This window comes from Dreissena polymorpha, chromosome 15 (assembly GCF_020536995.1).
Source record: "Dreissena polymorpha isolate Duluth1 chromosome 15, UMN_Dpol_1.0, whole genome shotgun sequence".
NCBI classification, from domain to species: domain Eukaryota; kingdom Metazoa; phylum Mollusca; class Bivalvia; order Myida; family Dreissenidae; genus Dreissena; species Dreissena polymorpha.
This window is the reverse complement of record NC_068369.1, coordinates 60,788,589-60,813,768: the sequence shown is the minus strand read 5'-3', so window position 1 is coordinate 60,813,768 and position 25,180 is coordinate 60,788,589. Positions and strand designations below refer to the sequence as shown.

The following is a 25,180-nucleotide window of genomic DNA, read 5'->3' as shown; positions in this document are numbered from 1 at the left end:
GCGAGGTAACACATAAGTACACATGTGTATTAAATTTGGTTGCAAAATTAAGTAAGACGTTTATAACAAATAATTATAAGAGAATGTTCTTATATTCGTTTGCATTATAAAAAAATAGCGACCTTGTACGTGAAAGATTATTCGAGGTAATCAAATTATTGTTTTTTATCCCACTTTTACAGCGAAATCAATTGATTAAAGCCCCGTTGAATAAATATCATCAATAATCAACGGCAGGAATTGACGTCAATATTTCGACGAAATGACGCCATAAATCCAGCGACATTATCCAGTCAAACTAATTTTGTTTAAACAAAAAAGTTTACAAAATAAAAAGTGGGATAAATAGAATAATAGATTAGTGTTGATTATAGATCAGGTTTATCATGCTCGGCACTAAAACGAAAAAGCACTCGCCAAGGCTCGTGCTTTTTGGTTTTCTAAGCCTCGCATGATAAACCTGATCTATAATCAAAACTAACCTATTATTCTCTATATTTTCCTCCACAAATACCTTGTCTTTATCATTTGCCAGACGGATATATCTGGGGATGTGAGTCTTTCTTTATTTTAGATCGACACTCTTACACAGACACCTGTTTTCTAACGAAGCAAGAGAAAATCTAGATCAAAATGGGCGGTTGTCGCCTGATAAGCGTTGCTGTTTTGCTGTTTGTTGTGATTTGCGAAATTCGAATTGAGGCCAACATACCGGATGATGCGAAAAATTTTTTGGAACACTACAACCAAGAGGTGTTGGAGCAGTCGTACTTGAGCAACATTGCAGAGTGGAATTATGCGACGAACATCACCGACTATAACAGTCAACAATCGGTATGTACATCGTAAACGTTTTATCGTTATTCACCTGTAATATTAATTTTGTAAGTATCGACGTTAACCGAATTTGATTTAATAAAATTCTTGTATAAAACACTGCGCTGGGATACATTTTTAGAAACATATGTAAATAAGAGAAATCCAAAAGTCTACCGCTTTCTGTGCATTGGTTTCGTACATTTATTTGCAAATGGAAACATTTTTAGTTGACTTAACGTATCAATATAATGAGGGATAGAGTTTGAGTTCGTCTTTACTAATAGCATATATAAATACTGTATAAAAAACTTCTAACACGATCCTGAGAGCTGCATATTTTCTATGGAAAAATTAATTATTGAATTGAAAGAATCGAATACATTTTCGAAATATCGTTGCTTATCGAATATTTAACAACTTTGTGTTGCTCTGAAGTGTAACTTAACTGAATTTATAAGCGCTAAAACTTCAACTCCTAGTTTATTGACATTAATCAATTATAAATTGAAAATTGTGTTTTGTAAATAACACGTGGTCTATAATACCACATAAATATCCGTGAAATAAGACAACAACTAACGTTGGCAGAAAGTGAAGCAGCAACAACAAATACATGGCCGTTAGTCATCAAGTATACGATATCAGATCAGATTATCTACCACACGGGTACCCCGTCTGTTGACGTGAAATTATCACAACAACCATGTACAGCATGTATTAATATTGTCTGTGAAATAATCTGAGGAGATGTGAATTGCCATGTTCTCTGTGCTAACTGAACAAGAAAGGTGGGTTCATCCCTATAAATGTTACGTTTACGGCTATGTGTCGAGACATTTAGAATGTCGTACTTCACGGGACTAGGTAATGCCATTCAGATGATGTTAAGTAACATCAGTGTTGAAGTTGTAGCACAAAACTATAGACTCTTATACAGCGTGTACACAAACTTCTATATATACAGCTAGGCTCCGACACAGTTACATTTAAATAAAACATGGAAAATAAAATCAATATAATAACACACAGTAGTCCATAAACATTGATCCATCGAATATTGGCTTGTTAATTAACAATATTGCTTCACGTTGTTGAGCATATATGGCTTAAAGGGGCCTTTTCACAGTTTTGGCATGTCTTGAAATACGTCATTAATGCTTTATATTGATAAATGTAAAAATTGGTTTTTAAAAGCTCCAGTAAAAAATCTTGAATAAAATTAAAAATAGGAAATAAAAGTAGCCGCAGCTGGACTCGAACCAGTGACCCCGGAGTCATGCAGTTACCTGGAGTAAAAACGCCTTAGCCAGCTCGGCTATTCTGCCAAGCATAATTGGTTAATGTATTTTATGCATAATATGAGCAATCTTCGTAGTTTCACAAAATTTAACGACAACAACAGAACTCTCCAAATTTTTCAATCGTTTCACATTGCAACGCTTTATAATTTTTAAGTTTTTAAATCGTCAAAAGATGCATATACATGTATTGGCTATATTAGACCATGGTAAATGTTCAGCAATACTATTTCCTCACAAATATCATAACTAAAACGAAAATTTGCGAATCTGATACAACTTTTTCAATTTTGTCAATTTACCAAACCGTGAAAAGATTCCTTTAATATATATTCAGAATCATTTAACACATGTACGTGTTACGGAAAAGCTTACGTTCATGCATGAACAACGGCATAAACAACTTTACCCATTTATGCCTAGTAGACTCTCACATCCTTCTAAATTGGATCAATTTATTTCCAAAATTAGGGATGTCTAGTATATTTATTTCTATATTTAAAATATTTCTTTCAGAAATTCCTTAAAGCAGACAGCGCATACCCTGATGAGACGCCGCATCATGCGGCGTCTCATCTCGGTCTACGCTGTTTGCCAATGCCTTTTTTCTAGATGCTAGGCTTAAATGGGTTAAATAAAGCAAGATTTAATGCCTGATGAACGTGCTTTGAGTGTCATTCCGGGTACGTTTGAATAGTCCACGCACACAGAATCGGAACGATACTTAACATTATAATCTTATTTATGTGATTCAAGCAAATCTCTTCGAGCCATTATTCAACTGGTAACGAAAGAGCATCCCTGGATAAAGCCAATTCAGAAAAGCACCTCCCGAAATCATATTAAGCCCAGTTTCAAACGACTCATTTTTTTTCTTGAAGGTGAAGGTCGAACTAGAATTCGCCAACTTCACGCAACAAATGGCAAAAGAGGCGAAGTCGTTTAATTATTCTACATACCCGAATGAAGAAAAACGCCAGTTCGAGTCCATATCAACCATGGGCACTGACGCGATGCGAAACGAAACGAAGCTTGCTCGGGTAAGATTAAAGATCAGTCGGGTTTAAATTCGTTAACGGTAGTTAGCGACTCAGGCAACGGACGCAATTTGGAAGTTGTCGGGCGTTCGAGATCACTCGATACTATACAATGATTAATTATATGCTGCGAAAAAGGGATACAAACACAATTAGTGTTTTTGCAACGACGTACAATTCGTTCAGTAAAGTTGTCTGTACATTTTTTAAGTGGCATTAAAAGTGATTGCTCTAAAGGTTTATTTTATTTTATTTATTAAAAGTTATGGTTGACTTTCGAACAGCGTAATCACTATTTCACGTCAGTTATTGTATTTAAAGCATTTTACAATTAAACCCCAACATACATACGTGACCTTTTGACACCTTCACAAAATAATCACTATAACTTGCGATCTTGCGAAAAGGGGGATTTAAAGCTAGTGCGAATACCCAAAACAAACTATTTTAAACAATCGTTTGAATTTTCTAGCAAAAAAATTGGGATTCGTTACCTCAATCTATTCGTCAAACTAACAATTTAATTACATTTAAGAAAAAAAATAAAAGCTTATCTTTCTTCCACACTTTATGAAATAAACTGAACATGCTTCATGTTGTTTTAGTAAATAACATTAGTTTAATGTTTGAATACTGTTTTTGCATAAATGGTTATTGTAGTTTTATTCTGTCATTTGTTTTTATTTATAATATATATCATTATAAGTGTGCATGCATATATGATTATTTATGTTTTGTTCTTATTGCTCAAGATGAAATATAATCTATTTATTGTAAATTGTATATTGTTTGAAGACCTTGTTGAAAATAAGAAATGTATTATATAAATTGCATATTATGCAATTTCATCTGATGTTTTTCTTAACAAGTCTATCTTCTTTAAATAAAGATTTTATTATTATTATTATTATTATTATTATTATTATTATTATTATTATTATTATTATTATTATTATTATTATTATTATGAATCGAAAAACAAATGTTTGGTACACTTACGCACACTTTTTTCAAAATCTGTCAAGTTTCTCTATGTCTTTTATATCACATGAAAGCTGGCGTATTTTGTTAAAGGAATCTTTTCACGTTTTGGTAAATTGACACAATTAAAAAAATATGTTTCAGAATCGCAAATTTTCGTTTTAGTTATATTTGTGAGAAAACAGTTATACTGAACATTTACCATGCTCTAAAATATCCATTTATGTATGCATCTTTTGACCATTTAATTTTATTCTTGTTTTTATTAGAGCTTTTTGGATCCAAATGTTTACTTGTATCAATAAAAAGCATTTAATGACAAACTTCAATACATGCCAAATTCTGTGAAAAGGCCCCTCTAAAGTTGATAACGACTAGATAGTGTCTATATTGATCTATCAATTTTCAGTTTTCTTACGTACCAAACAGATGAACTGTTTTGTCTTCAAAATGTATTGCATTTTATCTCTTTTTAGAACAAATCTTAAACCTCGTGTGTGGTTAGTGTTCATGATACGGTTTAGCAATTGTAATAAAGAACGAAACAAAAAGCTCTAAGTTAACGGTCATATTGAAACTTGTTCAAACTTATATTAATTGTTTCTGCGCAAACTGGACTTAATGCATTTTCGTAAAGTGTCGCCCCAGATAAGCCTGTGCAGTCTGCATTGGCAAATCAGCGTCGACATTTTCCGCTTTTAAGCCTGTGGGGATTGCACATGCCAAACGGGGACCGCACTTTTCGCTCATGCATTAAACCGAGTTTTCCCAGAACAAAGGTCAATTTAAATCGTGTGTGGCATTTTTGACTCGTGTCCTGAGAAAACTGGGCATAATGCATGTGCGTAAAATATCGTCTAGATTAGCCTGTTCAGTCCGCACAGGCTTATCAGGGACGACACTGTCCGCTTTTATGACATTTTTCGTTTAAATGAAGTCTCTTCTTAGCAAAATCCAATTTAGGCGGAAAGTGTCGCCCCTGATTAGCCTGTTCGGACTGCACAGGCTAATCAGGGACGACACTTTACGCAATTGCATTATGCCCAGTTTTCTCAGAGCGCGACTCGTTTCATGGTCGCAGTTGAAGACTGTGTTGTCTCTGATGGACGGGATATATGGGAAAGGCCAGGTGTGTAACATCACGAAGAACGCTACCTGCTACAGTCTGGAACCAGGTCAGAACAGCGTAACTAGCAACGTATCAAATCAATCAACGAATTAACCGATCACTATCCAACCTTATTAATTAATACACCAACTTTAAGCCTCTAAAAACCAAACGACAATTCACTAAACAAACGAGGAAAACACGTAATTTCAACCAACTTTACTGAAGCAGAGCAAATATAACACAAGTTGTATAAATAATACAAAACAACAAACAAACCAAGTGTTTAAACTTTACACCATACAAAAATCTGATTGTAATTGTGAATGCAAAAAATTCAAGGTATTTAATTATGTTGACGTTAATTAATCTATCGAGCTCATGTTCATCTAAAATTAATTGTACACGCGTAGGGCGCTATTTTCGCTATGCACAATGATGCCTCTCCTCATTCGTTTATGCCTGATGTGTCCTGTTAACGCCTGATGTTTCCTGTTTACGTCTGATGTTTCCTGCTTACACCTGATGTTTCCTGTTTACGTCTAATGTTTTCAGTTTACGTCTGATGTTTCCTTTTTACGCCTGTTGTTTTCTGTTTACGTCTGATGTTTCCTGCTTACGTCTTATGTTTCCTTTTTACGCCTGATGTTTCCTGCTTACGTCTGATGTTTCCTTTTTACGCCTGATGTTTCCTGCTTACGTCGGATGTTTCCTTTTTACGCCTGATGTTTCCTGCTTACGTCTGATGTTTCCTTTTTACGCCTGATATTTCCTGTTTACGTCTGATGTTTCCTATGCAGATCTGACCCAGATAATGGCGGAAAGCAGGGACTATGAGCTCCTGGAGGCAGTGTGGAGGGGCTGGCGGGAAGTCCCCAAGGGGCAGATGAGGAACCTGTATCCGGAGTTCGTGCAACTCTCAAACGAGGCTGTGAGGGGTAAGGAGCTTGTCCGTGTACTTAATTCATGTGACACTACGAATGACAAATATAACAGTAAATGTTTCAATGGTAAACAATAACATATTGAATACTAAAATAACGTTATTTTAAATTATTGGACAAGCCTACTCAAACAGAAAAAGGGAAACACTGCTATTGCAAATGGTCGATACGAAATATGTGATCATCCTTTTTTTTAGTTTTGAATTATTTGATACAATCTAAAATATATGCGATATGGTTCCCTGTATAGTCTTTGTACAATTGAAATAACCGTTTCGCCACTTGTAAATGTCATATGGTTACCTTGTAGTCCGTGAAAACTAACAGTAACAGTGATCTCTAAATGTACATATCAAATTACCTTGCAGTCCTTCTAAACTAGCAAGAACCGTGATCGATCTCAATGTACATGTCATATGGTTACCTTGTATTCCTTCTACACACGCAGGAGCCGTGATCTCTAAATGTACATGTCACATGGATACCTCGTATTCCTTCTACATAAGCAGGAACCGTGATCTCTTAATGTTCATGCCATATGGTCACTTTGTATTCCTTCTACACACGCAGGAACCGTGTTCTCTTAATGTATATGAAATATTGGTTCCCTTGTTGATTCTGCACTTTAGCAAGAACCATTTTCGCTAAATGTTTGTGTCAGATTGTTGTCTCGTTGTCCGTGTAAACAAGCAGGCACCGCGTTCACTATGAGTATTCATCATACGTTTTGCACTTTGTCTTCGAACACAAGTAGGAACAGTGTTTGTCAATCATGTCTTAAACATGTATTGCTCGTATAACCTTTAAATATAATCATATTTATTTATAATATGTGTGTGACCGTGTATTGGTACTGGAGATATTTAACAATGATCAGCTGTTTCCTCTGGCCTAAGTATATTGTGATGCTTAAGATTAAGAGTTGGTGGATTAATATGGGTCCAGATGTGCCATCAGAAGACTTGGTATTGGCCAATATTTCAGACTCACTTTCTCTGTCTGTCTGTCTGTCTGCCTGCCTGCCTGCCTGCCCGCCCGCCCGCCCGCCCGCCCGTCCGTCCGTCCGTCCGTCCGTCCGTCCGTCCGTCCGTCCGTCCGTCCGTCCGTCCGTCCGTCCGTCCGTCCGTCCGTCCGTCCGTCCGTCCGTCCGTCCGTCCGTCCGTCCGTCCGTCCGTCCGTCCGTCCGTCCGTCCGTCCGTCCGTCCGTCAGTCTGTCTGTCTGTCTGTCTGTCTGTCTGTCTGTCTGTCTGTCTGTCTGTCTGTCTGTCTGTCTGTCTGTCTGTCTGTCTGTCTGTCTGTCTGTCTGTCTGTCTGTCTGTCTGTCTGTCTGTCTGTCTGTCTGTCTGTCTGTCTGTCTGTCTGTCTGTCTGTCTGTCTGTCTGTCTGTCTGTCTGTCTGTCTGTCTGTCTGTCTGTCTGTCTGTCTGTCTGTCTGTCTGTCTGTCTGTCTGTCTGTCTGTCTGTCTGTCTGTCTGTCTGTCTGTCTGTCTGTCTGTCTGTCTGTCTGTCTGTCTGTCTGTCTGTCTGTCTGTCTGTCTGTCTGTCTGTCTGTCTGTCTGTCTGTCTGTCTGTCTGTCTGTCTGTCTGTCTGTCTGTCTGTCTGTCTGTCTGTCTGTCTGTCTGTCTGTCTGTCTGTCTGTCTGTCTGTCTGTCTGTCTGTCTGTCTGTCTGTCTGTCTGTCCTGTCTGTCTGTCTGTCTGTCTGTCTGTCTGTCTGTCTGTCTGTCTGTCTGTCTGTCTGTCTGTCTGTCTGTCTGTCTGTCCGTCCGTCCGTCCGTCCGTCCGTCCGTCCGTCTGTCTGTCTGTCTGTCTGTCTGTCTGTCAAATCTGTCTATCAATTTGAATATATCGTTATTGTACCCTGTGATTACTCTAAAAGTATCCAAGTTATGTCGATGAAATGTCAGTCAATCCCCTAGTCCGTTGGAAAAATCTGGTACCTGCGATAAGTTACAAACGCGATTCGCTAGGTTGATGGAATTCAGTCTGACGACAGGGGGGCCTTGTTATTGGGAGTTCTTACACCGACAACATTAATGACAAAGCTCTATTTAATTCGGATGTAAATGCTTTTGTCCGCATATTCCATGCGTTTTAGAGACTTAATGGCTCATTATCCAGCACAGACGTAAACTCCTTACCTAACGACACAGATAGATGATAAACCTGTATTTAGTTAGATCTATCACGATTTTCATGATTCTGCTGCAAAGTATTACTCAACGTTATGACCGAATTTGATTTGAACTTTTTTCTGCAGCTTTTTCTAATCGGTAAATATTCCGTGTTGTGAGTTTTTCTAAAGTTAAATAGTTTGGGTTTTACAACGTTAAAGTGCATTTTTTTAATAAAACTGCAGTTATCGAAGGAACATCACTTTGAAAAAAAAACAACATATTTAACTGTTTTGTAGATTATTTGGTTTGATGAATAACATGGCCTATAATTTCATCTTAAAAATATATCATATAATAACGTTGATTGCGAAGGCATCAGTTTATTGTTGTTGCAATAATATCATAAAGAGCGTTCCATGCAGGCATATAGCTTTTATTAAAAAAAAAAGCATCACACTTCATAACCAGATTGTTAACGATGTTGACAACCCTGGTTATAAGATTGGGGTATTTCGCGCGAGCTCGTGTTTTGGCGTGCGGCGTCCAACAGGTTGTTTCCGGTTAATAACATATGTTTGCATTTGTCAATCTTGATGATTTTGAATACCGTGAAGTTGCAATAATGCGACTCCCAGCTATTTACCCATCGGCTCGCTGGGAGGTACAACTGGCTACGGCGTATTTTATGTCAAGTTTTCCGCCTGGAATCCAGACGGCACTTAACCCATTAATGCATAGTGGGCTCTCCCATCCTTCTTAATTGGATGATTTTATTTCCAAAATTAAGGATGTCTAGTACATTTATTTCTATTTTTAGAATATTTCTTATAGAAATTCCTTTAAGCAAACAGCGCAGACCCAGATGAGACGTCGCAAGATGTGGCGTCTCATCTGGGTCTTCGCTGTTTGCCAAGGCCTTTTTTTCTAGACGCTAGGCATAAATGGGTTAAATAGGTAAATGAGCAAGATAAACTATTTTGTAGTATAAATAATCACAAACAGAGCATAAATTTATCCCTAATGTGCAAAATGAAAGAGCGTTCTTGATATGTTGTGATTGGAGAATACTGATATTAATCCAAGTATCAAACACGTCAACGGTTCACGGAAATGTGTTTAGTTTTTTAAATGGAAAAAGCCGAGTATTCCAAATTTGAAAATATGCTTATTTATACGTCGACTTAATCCGGAACCCTCGGCAAGATAGATCGAGTTTCTTATCAACCGATCGTGTTACCCCGACTATCTCCGGAACCTAGTTAAGGTAGCGCACCCCTAATGATTTCCCGCGATTTCTTCGAAGGTTGAAGAGCCTAATATTAGGTGCCGTAGCCTAGTGGTTAAGGCGATATACTTGAAATTTTTTGGGATATTACCGCGCAGGTTCGATTCCTGCCGACGACGTATACTTTTTTTGCATAGCGTTTTATTTCTTTTCTAACGTAATTTGATTTTATATGGCATATACGCTATATTTATTGTTAAATATGTTGCAATAATTTATGCACATTCTTCAATTATTAAAATTCAAACAACGTTATGGCTAAATTAGGTGATTTACTGCTGAAAATACGAACCATGCATGTTGCATTTTTATTTTTATTTCAAAAAGTAAACGGTAAATATGTATATTTCTTGGTATTTTTGCTGTATATAGTGCATCTATAAAAACTAAGTTCAAAATATTACTTAAATGATACTATTTTGAATTTTATGACACTTTGTTTTTAACCAATCCAATTTCTACGTGGCCTAAAACCACTTACATTTCATGGCGCTCTTCCATAGATAACAAGTTATAAAGAATATATGGCTGTAAAAGAAAACTTGTTTCATCTTGTTTAAACTTTAAACACCTTTTCTGCATCTGTACACACCAACTGCATGCCTATATTTGGAAATCTGGATGAATTGTGGAACTTCCATATACCCCAGGGGTGCAAATAAACTGGACAAAAGCCGAGTGTGGGGGTGGTTTTGGAAAATCAGTATATTTTTTTTTAACGCATGGAAAGCCTAAATAGCCTAAAAATTTGCATGTAGTTCAGTGAAATTATGCTGATTAAGAAAATAATAGATTAGATTATATTTGGATAGGTGCCCATTACGGGTGCGCTACCTTAAGATAGATCGAATTGCTAATTCAAAACATCGGCTTTCGATTTGATGAAGGTTTTTATCATTTTTTAATTTTGAGTATTTATCCTCAATAGCACACACATTGATATCAATGGTAACAGGTATTGTGTTTTAGGTTGATTGAATTCGATTTTATAGACAAACTCTTGAGACTTAAGGGGGCGTTTAACAGATTTTGGCATGTATTGAAGATTGTCATTAAATGCTTTATATTGATAAATTTAAACATCTGACCTAAAAATCTCCAGTAAAACACAAGAAAACAATTTATAAAAGAAAAAAGAGTTACCCTAAACAGGGGGCCGTTTCATTTACGATCGTGCAACAATTATAACTTACGAGAGAATTTTGTAATCGTAATAAGTAGGCAAACTACCTTGCCATGCTCATCAAATGTATACGCCATTAGAGATGCCAATAAAATTTATAAAGTACTGAAAAATTATTATCATATGATATGGACTGAAGCAATTATGCATCTTTGAAAAATGTACCGTATCGTAAATGTGTACTACGACGTTTATTGAAACGGCCCCCTGGGCTCGAACCACTGACCCCTGGAGTCCTGGAGTAAAAAGTCTAACGCCTAGACGACTCGACCGTCCATGCTCATGCTTAGAGCGGATGTATTTTTTACCAATATAAGCAATCCTCGTAGTTTCCAAAAATATAAGGACAACAACAGAACTTTCCAAATTATTCATTCATTTCGCGTCGCAACGCTTTATAATTTTCAGGTTTTCAAATCGTCAAAATATGCATATAAAAGATATTTAAGAGCATGGTAAATAGTCAGTTTTATTATTTTCTCAAAAATATTTTAACTTAAACGAAAATTTGCGAATCGGAAATAACTTCTTTTAATTTTGTCAATTTACCAAAACGTGAAATCTGTTAAACGGCCCCTTTAATTTTTGACATCGAATTTGGTTTTATAACGAAGAACCATAAACTGAACGTTTGGACTCATAAAAGCTCGAATCATTAAAGAAGAACTAGTGAACCAGGGTGCAGAATCAACGGGGTTCACAGGGGTTTACACACGGGCTTGACAAAATGAAAACACAACGTTAAGAACTTTATTTCTGCAAAAGTAACAAAAAAATGTAAAAAGTGCACGCTGTATGCAGCACAACCGTGTATATGAATTCATTTCACATCGATTTTTTTTTTCCAGAACACAGGCTTATTAAATACAGTAAATGCTTTGTTTTTTCAAATTGTCATAAGCCGCATAAAAACTATCTAGTGCACTAGTTGAAATTCTTCAGGAAAATTGTTTTCCGGCGTGTTAACATCCATTAATATCCAATTGTGAACCCCATAGAATCGCGTGATCCTGAACCCTGATACCGTTTAAAGCAAGCTTGCATGGGTAACTTGCTTGGGATTGTATTTAGGGTGTGCCGTGTAAAGGCAAAGGTCATTGTTTCTGAAAATAACAAACACTTTTCGCTCACTGACTTAGCTTCGAGGTATTGCGTTGCAATTTTGTGTAAATGCAACCCACATTCAGACCTAGCTTGGGTTTGTACAATTATTTCAATTTAATTTATTAATTAAATAGATAATTCTGATTTCGTGGCCTGTTGCCATGTTTCTTGCATACGTATTGTTTAGTTGTCATAGCAAAAATAAAATTAACATTCTTTACACATGTTAAACCATAATGTTAGGTCGAGACATTTTCCTGTGGACAAATCAAAGATTTCAAGATGAAAGATTGTTAACGCTCGAAATGAAGGTTGTGACTACGAAATTTATAAGACGTATATATTTAATGATTACTTATCAACGTAGAGACAAAAGTAATAATAAAGCGAGTGTACGGCTTTACACCTCTGTTTTGGAAACTATGCTTTTTTGTAACAAAGCGTTAAAATACGCACTTAAACAAACCTAAATTACCGAATGGTTAACGCATGAGATGTTTGAAAAAAGCACCGTGTTCGAATCTCGACAGATGCATTAATTTTCATTGTTTATTTTCATGGCAACATTACAGACGACGGATATTTTAATGACACGGGCGAGTACTGGCGCTCCTGGTATGAGGAGCCCAACTTCGAGAAGGACCTTCTGGCTCTCCTGGACGAGTTACGATCCCTGTATGAGAACCTGCACGCCTACGTGCGCCGAAAGCTGCGCAAGGTGTACAACGACAGATACTTTCCAGACTCCGGTCACATTCAGGCACATCTGCTCGGTACGTTACGTGTCACGCACGTGTTTGTATTTCTGTTCTGAGAGGCAAATTTCCTTGGCATTATATGAGTCGCGTTCTGAGAAAACTTGGAATAATTCATGTGCGTAAAGTGTCGTCCCAGATTAGCCTGTGCAGTCCGCACAGGCTAATCAGGGAAGATTGTTTCCGCCAAAATTGGATTTTTGCTAAGAAGAGACTTCATTTTAACGAAAAATGTCATAAAAGTGGAAAGTGTCGTCCCTGATTAGCCTGTGCGGTTTGCACAGGCTAATCTGGGACAGCACTTTACGCACATGCATTATGCCCAGTTTTCTCAGAACACGGCTCATATAGTATACTAGTTCGTAGTTCTTGTTGATGTTTTTTCCTGATAGAGATCTACAATATAAACAAGTTTTGGGTTGAATAATATAATACATTCGTTTTATTTTATGGTGGTTTATAGAGAAATATAAGTGAATTAAAACTAATCAAATAGTGAAAGTTAAAAGTGAAAATTATCGATAATTGTCACTGGTTTACTGTGAAATAACGAGGGTTTTTTTATGTCATGGCGTCATTATTTTACCCTAATTCAACAAAAATAATCATTTGTACATTGTAACCATAAAATTCAAAAAGAAAATTTGTTGGATTCGTTGGAATATCTGCCACGGGTGAATTGTTTTGTTGTTCTAGGATCACTCGTGAATTAAAATCGATATTCCACCAAATCAAACAAATATCCTCTCTCGATATATATGCTAACATTTATACGGTCTGAACTTAGATTTGATTTTTTATAGACAAACATTCTGGGCAAGTTTGATAAAAAATGATTCATATATGTGGCTGCTAGAGCAGTAACGACGTTCTATACGAGTTGGCCGGGTTACCTAGTTTTTTTACATACCTGACCCATACTCGACCAAAAATCGAACTTGGCCCAAATATTGTCAATATAATAATTCTGACAATTGGCGAATAATGTTAACAGAACATACTTGCCGCATTTATGCTGAATGCAAATGTCCTTTTTGCTATGGTAACTATGAAATATATAATTCTAGACAAAATTTCCAAAAAATACTTTACTACACAAATACTGACAAATTAAGTACCGGTAATCGTATATATATTTGCTAATTCCGGATGCAGGCAACATGTGGGCCCAGTCTTGGATAAACATTTACGACATTGTGGAGCCGTTCCCAGGAAAAGAGAGTATTGACGTCACACCGGAACTCCGGTCGCAGGTAAATCACACGTCACGTGGTTGACTTTGTCCTTGTTGTAAGATGAACGCCGATAGAAAGCTCCAGTATGTGCCGATTCAAGTCGTTTTGTAAACAAAGCGTAGAACGTTATGTTAAGATTGCAAAACACATCAACTTTTAAGTAATAACTGTCCTACGTTTGTTTTGAATGAATTTTGCATCACAAACTCCAAACCAATCTAACACTAGGGTAACTTGCACAAATATGTTTGTTGTTGATTTGTGTATTGCTCTTGTGTGTTCAGATCTTTTTACACAAATTAATGCTTGAGGATTTCCATACTGGTTTTAGTAAGCTGAACCAATATGTTGGCATATGTTTTTAGTAGTCGTATATTACATATGACGTAGTACATAAATTCAGGACTAAACTATAACAATGAAGTGCAAAGGAAAGTAAAAGTATCTCTAAATTCTTTGCGCGTCTTATAAATTAGACTATCCTTCCACTATTAAGATGTATTATAACATTGTATGAAGGACACATTTTACCAACGCATTGGTCTTAAATGATAAAAGAGGTTAATTTAACGCACTGTAATACCGTATGTCAAATAAATAATACAAGCACTTGATTATTACATGTTCACAAGAGGCGATGTGCGTCCTATCTAGGACTGTGTTCAACGGTAAACAGAACGGTATCAATCCAGACGTTAGTGTTTTAAGATGTTTACACACATGGTAGTTACAGAAAAATCTTGTAAACATGTTTAATATACGTACTTGTCCTAAGACAGATGTATCTTCTCCAACCCAACAACGTAATGAGTACTCGGGGCTATTCAAACGTCATTAAAATATTAATCAGCCGTATTATGTAGAACGGTGTTATAAATTACAAGTGAGCACTAAATTATTGATGTTAGAAATGTCTCCGTTTTTTTTCATTCCACAGTTACCGTTTATTTATCTGTGTATTAGATTAACATCTTCAATATGCACTGTGCGTGTCTATTTTCTGCGGACTTCAAATACTTGCTAGTCAAAGAGTATAATTTAATTAAATGTGTTGACAACGTAGACCACTCCACAATATCTTAGCGATGAAAAAGTATCGCTACAGCAAAGCTGACACTCAAATGTAGGTCATGTCGTCTATACATTAATAGCAGGTTTAATTATTGTCACCGCAGCTGAGCGAAGCAAAAAGAAGGAGCTGTATTATATTTTAATGTATTTTTTTAACAAAAAATGTCTGATTTTCCAAAGTTACATTCAGAGGTACTACGCTGAAAGAGATCATGTTGTTGAGTTATGATTATGACCATTATGATAAATGCGATGATGACAACATTCACATTTTAAAATAATAGACCCGTGTAAACCAATTGCCAATCTACCTTCAGTATAGCTAAAACCCCATTTTCCAATTCACAATGAGTAATACACAATGTTAACTATAAACCACTTTTCCATCGACCTTTGGATTAAAGGACGTGAGCTGTAAACCAATTTTCCCATCCACCCGGAGGATTATACGACGTTAGCTATAAACCCATATCTTCATTTATGTTAAGGGTCGCACGATGTGACTATAAAAACATATTCAAATCCACCATGATTATTGCACGATTTGAGCTAATTACCATTCTTCCATCTACCTTGAGGATTGCACGTTGTGACATAATTATAACCCCATTTTTTTTCTTCTACCTTCAGGATAACATGATTTGAGCTATTACCTCATATTACCACCCATCTTGAACATAACATGATTTGAGCTATAAGCTAATTTTCCCGCCATCTTGAACATAACATGATTTGATCTATAACCTCATTTCAACAGCCATCTTGAACATAACATGATTTGATCTATAACCTCATTTTAACACCCATCTTGAACAAAACATGATTTGAGCTATAACCTCATTTTCTCACCCATCTTGAACATAACATGATTTGAGCTATAACCTCATTTTCCCACCCATCTTGAACATAACATGATTTGAGCTATAACCTCATTTTCCCACCCATCTTGAACATAACACGATTTGAGCTATACACCCATTTTCCAATTTATATTTAGAATTACTTGATGTAAGCTCTAAATACATTTTCCCATCCAACTTAAGGATTACACGATGTGATAGAGAAACCCATTTTCAGGGGCGTAGTTAGCATCTTTTGAGCTGTAGGCCTGGATATGATATATAAAAACAGAGGGTCCGGGGATCCTCCCTCTGAATTTTTTTTAAATCCCATAACGCCTGTGGTGAGATTTAAAGTATATCTAAACAAATAATAAGAAAAGACAATATAAGACTTTGACCTGTTTTTCTTTGATATTTTACTGTTTTACACCTCACCCCCTCATGGTCAACATTTTAATGCGTTTTTCGAAATTGCAGCGTTTTTTTAATGTTTCAAAACAACTTGTAGGCCCGGGCCCGCTGTGCCTATTAGCAGCTATGCCACTGATTTTTCCATCCAATTTAAGGATAACACGATGTAATTACACATACACAACACAATTCAATCATTAAACCTGTTTTTACATCCAATTACAAAACTACAGAGTTCAATCATCATTCCTCTTTTTACACACACACGTAGAACTACACGGCGCTGAAGATGTTTAAGGTAGCAGCGGAATTCTTCATCTCGCTAAGACTGCGGGCGATGCCGAAAGAGTTCTGGAACTTCTCCATGATTACCAAGCCAACCGACGGCCGCGAAGTCATCTGTCACGCCTCCGCATGGGACTTTATGAAAGGAAATGACGTCAGGTCAGCAATAAACTGGAGTAACCATTGTGTAATAAAATGCGCTAAGCTTTACGGTGAGATTCGTGTGTTAACGCTCGACTGATACCAGAGAAAATAGTGCAGGCACAAATGTGTTAACCTCAAATCGTATTTTGTTCTTTTATATATTCCATGAAAACTGACTTATGAGTTCCATTTTTGTTCACAATGAATTCGATAGAATTCTTCAACATAATAAACATTATGTGTAATGACACACACACACAAAAACACCATTTTATAAACGTTTTGATACACTTATAATCGTTTATAGTGTTGTGTTGACTGTAATAATGATTTCATTTTTTTGATATATGCTGTTCATGCATGTCTTTACCCGCGCTTAAAGTGAAGGTTTGATGTCTTCTGAATACATTTACGTCGTCCATAGTATCATTTTTAATGTATCGCTGTATTTCTCCGCCAAGAATAAAGATGTGTACGGACATCACTATGGACGACCTGGTTACAATCCACCATGAGATGGGTCACATACAGTACTACTTGCAATACCAACAGCAGCCGTACGTGTTCAGGAACGGCGCTAATCCAGGTGGGTGTCTTGGTCAAGAAAATTAGTTGACAAACCCGATAACATAAATGGGATAATGAAGAAGAACATATGCATCACCAACCAGCTTTACGAGGGAGTAAAAGTAGATTATTTTTTTTTACATGTATGCAACCTTTCTGATGACATGATATTGGCCATGAAGCGTTCTTAACACTTAGCCCTCTATATGCATGTATACAAAAATATCTTTATTAAAGTGATAACCAAGATTTATTAGCGCGACACATTTACACATCCAATTGTTTACTGTTCCGTAGACTGATTCCTACAGACGGATGCCCATCGTTGCTTCTACATGCTACCCGAAGCCCTTGGCGGAGAAATGTGACTTTAAAACAATCTGAAACGCACTATCTGCAATTGTCTATCGCAGGTTACAATCATTTGTAATACACGCAAACCGCAACACTTGACGATAAAACGTTAACCTTTTGACTTCAATATTCTGTTCCCTTTAATCCCAGGATTTCATGAGGCTATCGGTGACGTCATGGCGTTGTCCGTGTCCACCCCAAAGCATCTCCACAAAATAGGACTGCTACCGAAGCTGCAAAACGACAAAGGTGATATTTGTGTTGTTCACATTAATTTTTTTCTGAGTATCAGTACAAACAAGTAATTGTGTCTCTATGTAGACTAACTGTGGGATAGCTTCCAGGGTGCAGGATCAACGGGGTTTACAGAGATTTACACACGGGCTTGACAGAATGGAAACACATCGTTAAGAAATTTATTTTTGCAAATATCTCATGCAGTAAAATCGTGTATATGAATGCTGTATATATCGAATTTTTGGTCAAGAACACAGGCTTATTAAATACAGTAATTCTGATTTGTTATACATTACCATAAGCCACATAAAAGACTGTATTGTATGCACTTCTTGAAATTCTTACGAAACATTGTTTTAAAAAGTTATTTAAAAAGCACCATATACCGATGTGTTTACACCATTAACATCCTTTTTTGAACCCCACAAAGTCACGTGATCCTGCACCCTGGCTTCTAGATGCACGCTTAACTCCGTTGCTGCACTATCTCAATCAACATTATTGCAGAGGCTGACCTGAACTTCCTGATGCGCCAGGCGCTGGACAAGGTGGCCTTCCTGCCGTTCGGCTACCTCATCGACCAGTGGCGCTGGAGCGTCTTCCGGGGGGATACGACACCGGAACAGTACACGGAGGCCTGGTGGAACCTAAGGTAACTGGGCCTGGATGGAGCGTTCACGTACAACATGCGTGTTTAATGACGTCCCACCTCATTGAGGTCAAATTTTGATAGCTATCTGTAGGCTATCGGTAGGGATTTTCGACATAACTTATTATTTATAAATTTCAAATTGCAAAATTCGTTTTATCAGGATATATCGCACCTATCGAGGCTGATTTCGGAGTTGTTGACAAATAGAAATAAAAAAATACGTGTATCATTATTTCATTAACTTGATAATACGCGTTCCAATATAAATGAACGAATCATCCAAGAAATCTAAAGCGGTTGCAAATGTGTTTGACAACAAATAAATGAGATATCTGCAGGTGCAGACTGCAGGGCGTGTCGCCACCACTGGAGCGCACTAGCGAGGACTTTGACCCCGGGGCAAAATACCACATACCTGGAAACACTCCATACATCAGGTAGACGTCATAGTTATTTTTACCAAGTGATGGTTCACCATGTAAACAGTTAAAAAAAATTCTCTTGCGATCATAGCGCCGACAGTTTTGTTCATGTTGCATCTTCTAATGAAGCGAATGTGTGTTCGTAGTGATTCTTGTATTAATCGTTTTATAACTATGAAATTTGTTTGCTCACGTGAGCACATACTGATTACGGTGAGGTTTTTGGATACCGTATTATCCGTCGGTTGTCAGTCTGTGCATGCTTACGTCCGTTAACTTTTTCTTCTAATGGCCATTGCACATGAACCCTTTAGCAAATGTCAATGAATCTTCACATGAATGATCATTGGAATACTCTCTTCCAACGTTGTTCAAATAGTATTGGTCCGTTACTTAGGTAGGTCACCAGAGCTAAAACATCTTTTTTAAATCCCAAACTTGAAAAAACTTCTCTATAACGAAAAGGGGCATGGATTTAGTTTTGGGTTTGTATAATTGTCTAGTGATCCTCGACTAAGTTTGCTCATATAATTTTTCTGGGGTAAAAACTGGTCACGCCCCAGAGATCATATAATTTATCGTGACTTGGAGCTATACACATGCTGTACACACATGTTAAGGTTATTATTAATATAAGCGCCACGTATTTGTTATCAATAGTTTTTATACTTTACTAGGTACTTTGTCAGCTTCGTGATTCAGTTCCAGTTCCACAAGGCCCTTTGCGAGGCCGCGAACGAAACTGGGCCTCTACACCAGTGCGACATCTACAATTCCGCTGTTGCTGGGGAAAAACTTGCGTAAGATATTCAAACTTGTCATTCATTTTGTTTTTACAGTTCCTCTTACGCTTTTATCCATTTTAAATTTACTGTTGATTTATCTTATACTGTAAACATTGTTTATTTAATCAAAGTTAAACCACTAAACATGCATCAATATTAACTTAATGTCTTTGTATAGCCATATTTGTTACTACCCTCTATTATATATCCCTATTGTAAAATTACTGTCTATGTAAACCATTTGTCATTTCACAACCTTTGTATCGATCGCTATAGTTAAACTACTGTCTTTGTAACCACATGGCAAAACTTTTGTATATGTATCCAAACATAAAAAAGTACTCTTTATGTGTCCCCATAGTATAACTACTGTATTTGTATCACCATGGTAAAACTTCTGTCTGTGAATACTCATAATTAAACTTCTGCATATTTGCCCTCATACTAAAACTAATGTATATGTATACCCCATGATAGAACGATTATCAATGTACATGTAACCCAAATTGTACAACTGCTGTTTATGCATACCTCATACTACAACTAGTCTCTACTTGTCCCAAAAGTAAAACAGCTCTCTATGTATCAGCATAGGCCAAAATCTATCTATGCATCTTCATAGTGAAACAATTGTCCATGTATTCCAAGAGTAAAACTACTATCGTATCTATGTATACCATAAGGTAAAAAAGCTATGCATACCCCATAGTTAAAACATCTTTCTATATATACCTTATTGTAAAACAACTGTTTATGTATACACCACAGTAAGCCTTCTGTCAATGTATAACCATAGTAAAACTACTCCCATGTATCCCATTGTAAAACTTAAGTCCATGTATCCTCATAGTAAAACTACTCCCATGTATCTTATAGTAAAACTACTCCCATGTATCCCATTGTAAAACTACTCCCATGTATCCCATAGTAAAACTACTCCCATGTATCCCATTGTAAAACTACTCCCATGTATCCCATTGTAAAACTACTCCCATGTATCCCATTGTAAAACTACTCCCATGTATCCCATAGTAAAACTACTCCCATGTATCCCATAGTAAAACTACTCCCATGTATCCCATTGTAAAACTACTCCCATGTATCTTATAGTAAAACTACTCCCATGTATCCCATTGTAAAACTACTCCCATGTATCCCATAGTAAAACTACTCCCATGTATCCCATAGTAAAACTACTCCCATGTATCCCATTGTAAAACTACTCCCATGTATCTTATAGTAAAACTACTCCCATGTATCCCATTGTAAAACTACTCCCATGTATCCCATAGTAAAACTACTCCCATGTATCCCATTGTAAAACTACTCCCATGTATCTTATAGTAAAACTACTCCCATGTATCTTATAGTAAAACTACTCCCATGTATCCCATTGTAAAACTACTCCCATGTATCTTATAGTAAAACTACTCCCATGTATCCCATTGTAAAACTACTCCCATGTATCCCATAGTAAAACTACTCCCATGTATCCCATTGTAAAACTACTCCCATGTATCCCATTGTAAAACTACTCCCATGTATCCCATTGTAAAACTACTCCCATGTATCCCATAGTAAAACTACTCCCATGTATCCCATAGTAAAACTACTCCCATGTATCCCATTGTAAAACTACTCCCATGTATCTTATAGTAAAACTACTCCCATGTATCCCATTGTAAAACTACTCCCATGTATCCCATAGTAAAACTACTCCCATGTATCCCATAGTAAAACTACTCCCATGTATCCCATTGTAAAACTACTCCCATGTATCTTATAGTAAAACTACTCCCATGTATCCCATTGTAAAACTAAGTCCATGTATCCTCATAGTAAAACTACTATCCATGTGTATCCTCATAGTAAAACTACTATCCATGTGTATTCTAAAATGAAAGTACTTCTCGTAAATCTCAAATTAAAACTGCTGTCAATGTATCCCCGTTGTGAAACTACTGTTCACGTAACTCATTGCTTACTTACAGTTCGTGTATCCGCCATACTAATACTACATTGAATCATTGGTGTTTATTCGATGCTAGTCGTAATAGGTATTTTTAATATCCGTCAATATTTATAGACGCCTACTACACCAGGGGTCATCTAAACCCTGGCCGGAGATATTCCAGGAAATCACGGGCTCACCCAAGATGAGTACGGCCGCACTTAAGGAGTATTTCCAGCCCCTCACAGACTGGCTTATCAATGAGAACAAAGGTTAGTACTGAAATTTTATATAAAAAAAATCACTAAAATCAATGACATATTATTTTGAGGAAAACATAATGTGTCATTTGCAAGTTATTTTCCGTCGCCATCATTTTAGTTGAGCAGCAGAAGACATTAAAGTGGATAATTCAATAAATAAGGTTGCACACATAAGTAACAAGCAGAGTTTGTTCAGGAAACATTCGAGTTTGATGTATCATAGCTGCAAGTAGTTTACCTCGAGTTGCATTTATGAAACATATACAATTTAGGTCTGAGATTGTTTAGGTCAATTAAAAATGTACACTCTTCCTTAAAGAAACATAAATAATCAAAATCAACGAATATTTCGCAAAATATTTTGTAAAATAAAGTTAATCAATAAAAAAAACCAGTGTTCCTTATAGCAATAGCAACAATTTCTACGCTAGATGTGGTATGGTAACATAGATTTAACAAGATACAAAATGCTCGTTTTTATTTGTTGTGGCCCTATATATTCCATTTTAATTTTCTGCAACGATATCTATTCGTACGACACACGAACACGAAGATGGTACATGAACATGTATTGAATATATTGTCTCACAACAAAGAACAAAGAGCATATTGTATATTGTTAAATCTATCTTACCAGACCACATTTAGCGTTGCAATGTTGGCTGTTGCTAAAAGGAACACTGATATTTGTATGTGTTAACTTAATTTTTCGAAATATTGTTCGAAATATTCGTTGATTTTGAGTGTTTCTGGGCTTTTAAGTTTTATATGATAAGGAATCATGCGATTAAACTAACATGACGTCAAACCCAAAACTTATATATAAAAATATATAATGTTATTGTGTGGACGTATTAAAAATACAGTTGGCAAATGGTTATCGGCCATTTTAACTGGAACATACTTGCAATAAAGTTACATAAGATTAATTGATAATTGACATTTCAATAGGCAGGCAAATAAAAATTAAACATTTTTTTTTAAATATAATAGCTAAATGTTAATTATTGTTGTTCTATTAAAACAAATTGTAATAATTTACAAAACCATATGTTAGAGACAGAGACTGATATCGTCAAGGAGTCTTTTTAGGTGATACAACAGTTGGAATTACCTTTTTTGGTTTACCTTCTTTCATTTTTGAAATTGGTAAGGATGCTTTAAAGCGGCTTATCAAAACATCTGCGGGTTTCGCTTCTTTTGCATTTTGTTTCTCAGATAGATCACACATGTATAAGATATTTCGTCATAACGGGATCTGGCTTTATTGTAAATGTTGATCCCATGTGTAAGGCATTGGTTATTATGCTTCCAATTTCGTTATCAGAACGTCTGCATGTTTCGTACTAAAGATTTAATTAATAAGCATACCACGTGTAATGAAGATTTCCTGCATATCATTGCAATTCAAATGAAATGAAGACCATGTTTTAAAAGGATTAAAGGATAAAATCTTTTTCTTAAATGAATAAAGATAAAGTGTAAAAATCCGAAATGAGTAGACCATGTGAGATACGCTTAAATAATGCAATCCCCTAGATATACTAGTATTTAATAAACATCGATTATATTCGAACAACCACTTAAACATAAGTTCCTCAATAAGACATAGCTTCAAAGGGATCTTTTTACGCTTTGGTAAATTGACAAAATTGAAAAAAGTTGTTTCAGATTCGCACATTTTCGTTTTAGTTATGATATTTGTAAGGAAACAGTAATACTGAACATTTACCATGGTCTAATATAGCCATTATATGCATCTTTTGACGATTTTAAAACCAAAAAATTATAAAGCGTTGCAACGCGAAACGATTGAATAATTTGGAGAGTTCTGTTTTTGTCGTTAAATTTTGTGAAACTACGAAGATTGCTTATATAACGTATAAAATACGTCATGTATGTGTACTCGGCGGAATAGCTCAGTAGGCTAAAGCGTTTTTACTTCAGGACTCTGGCAGGACTCCAGGGGTCACTGGTTCGAAACCTGCTCCGGGCAATGTTCTTTTCCTTTTTTTAATTTTATTCTTGATTTTTTACTGGAGCTTTTACGATCCAATGTTTACAGTTATCAATATAAAGCATTTAATGAATAAGTTAAAAAATGCCAAAATCTGTGAAAAGGCCCCTTTAAATTCAGTTCATTTCTTCAACCTGGATTTATCAGAGAGAATTATACCTTAAATTCAATTCTGCACATTGCGGCTTTACGTCTTAGCTTGTTAGCACTTTTATCCATTCTTGATGGAACTTGTTAAGAGTGTTTTATCTTGATAATATCTAGGTCAAATATGTAACTATAAATCGCGTGCGTTCAACAGCTTGAACAGCTTTATTTGTACTCTGAAAAAGCATTTACGAACGCCTTCGTCTCCTAATAAGGTCACAAAGTCGGATGGGACAATAGCTCATGTCCGAAACTTCCCGAACATTTCCGTAAATACCCGAGCGCTGCGGAATTCCTCGAGTACTACAATACGGAGGCGAGCAGGGTGATGACGCGCACCGTAGAGGCGCAGTGGAATTATGGGAGCAACATCACAGACTACAATCAGGAAGTTTTGGTATGCACGCGCGTCATGTCTCCATAGTTACATTCCGAGAGGAATGCATATTTGTTAAAGGTTCATTTTCTTTACTGGTATAAAAGCCTTTTAGTTACCGCAGACATACCGTCTGTCCTTATGTCCTATTTAATATGTGTTTATTAAACACTTTGGTATGTATCGGTATGGCTAATACTGAAACATTAACATTTGTGGTGCTTTTCTTGAGTTACTGGGCTTTTGTAGAAAATCCATTGACTAAATCAGTTTTCTGAAAGGTGTCTGCGTTCAGGCGATTGCATTTTCTTATAAATTGTATGACATACATTTGTAAGTGTTTTATGTTTCTATTGAGAAGATATTCATCTATATATTGAAACTAAGCTTCCACAATCAGATCATAAATGAAAACGAACAAAAACGCTTGAAATTTTTTTGCCAATTAAAAAGGATACCCTCTTGAAATTAAACCTTGTGTAATCTACTCTCGTATGTAATTCGCCGAGCCACACTTTTGACTGTGTATTTTGTAAACCACAATAACTTTTACTGTACCTAACTAACACAAAAGACACACTTAGATTTATTAATTGTTTCAAACAGTATGACAATTTGCTAATCATATGAGTCGTGTTCTGAGAAAACTTGGCATAATGCATGTGCGTAAAGTGTCGTCCCAGATTAGCCTGTGCAGTCCGCACAGGCTAATCAGGGACGACACTTTCCACCTTAAATGGATTTTTGCTAAGAATAGACTTCATTTAAACGAAAAATGTCATAAAAGCGGAA

General features: G+C 36.2%; 1 protein-coding gene and 1 long non-coding RNA gene across 3 annotated transcripts in view; one reads left to right on the top strand and one right to left on the bottom strand.

Moving 5' to 3' along the window:
- The window catches only part of LOC127860088 (angiotensin-converting enzyme-like), a 63,723-nt gene that overhangs the window by 477 nt on the left and 38,066 nt on the right, over positions 1–25,180 (top strand). For both annotated transcript variants that reach the window (XM_052397888.1, XM_052397889.1), the window contains exons 2-15: positions 575–834; positions 2,999–3,157; positions 5,217–5,310; positions 6,044–6,181; positions 12,447–12,647; positions 13,785–13,882; positions 16,460–16,632; positions 17,079–17,203; positions 17,689–17,787; positions 18,283–18,427; positions 18,766–18,864; positions 19,527–19,649; positions 21,721–21,857; positions 24,228–24,409. In XM_052397888.1, the coding sequence (XP_052253848.1) occupies positions 634–834; positions 2,999–3,157; positions 5,217–5,310; positions 6,044–6,181; positions 12,447–12,647; positions 13,785–13,882; positions 16,460–16,632; positions 17,079–17,203; positions 17,689–17,787; positions 18,283–18,427; positions 18,766–18,864; positions 19,527–19,649; positions 21,721–21,857; positions 24,228–24,409 (1,974 nt within the window). In that variant the 5' untranslated portion in view covers positions 575–633. The remainder of the gene's footprint in view (positions 1–574; positions 835–2,998; positions 3,158–5,216; positions 5,311–6,043; positions 6,182–12,446; positions 12,648–13,784; positions 13,883–16,459; positions 16,633–17,078; positions 17,204–17,688; positions 17,788–18,282; positions 18,428–18,765; positions 18,865–19,526; positions 19,650–21,720; positions 21,858–24,227; positions 24,410–25,180) is intronic.
- LOC127860089 (uncharacterized) lies at positions 12,472–13,956 on the bottom strand. The gene is made up of 2 exons (XR_008039598.1): positions 13,748–13,956; positions 12,472–13,025 (listed from the first exon to the last, which is right to left on the bottom strand). It is a non-coding gene; the product is annotated as an uncharacterized LOC127860089 (long non-coding RNA).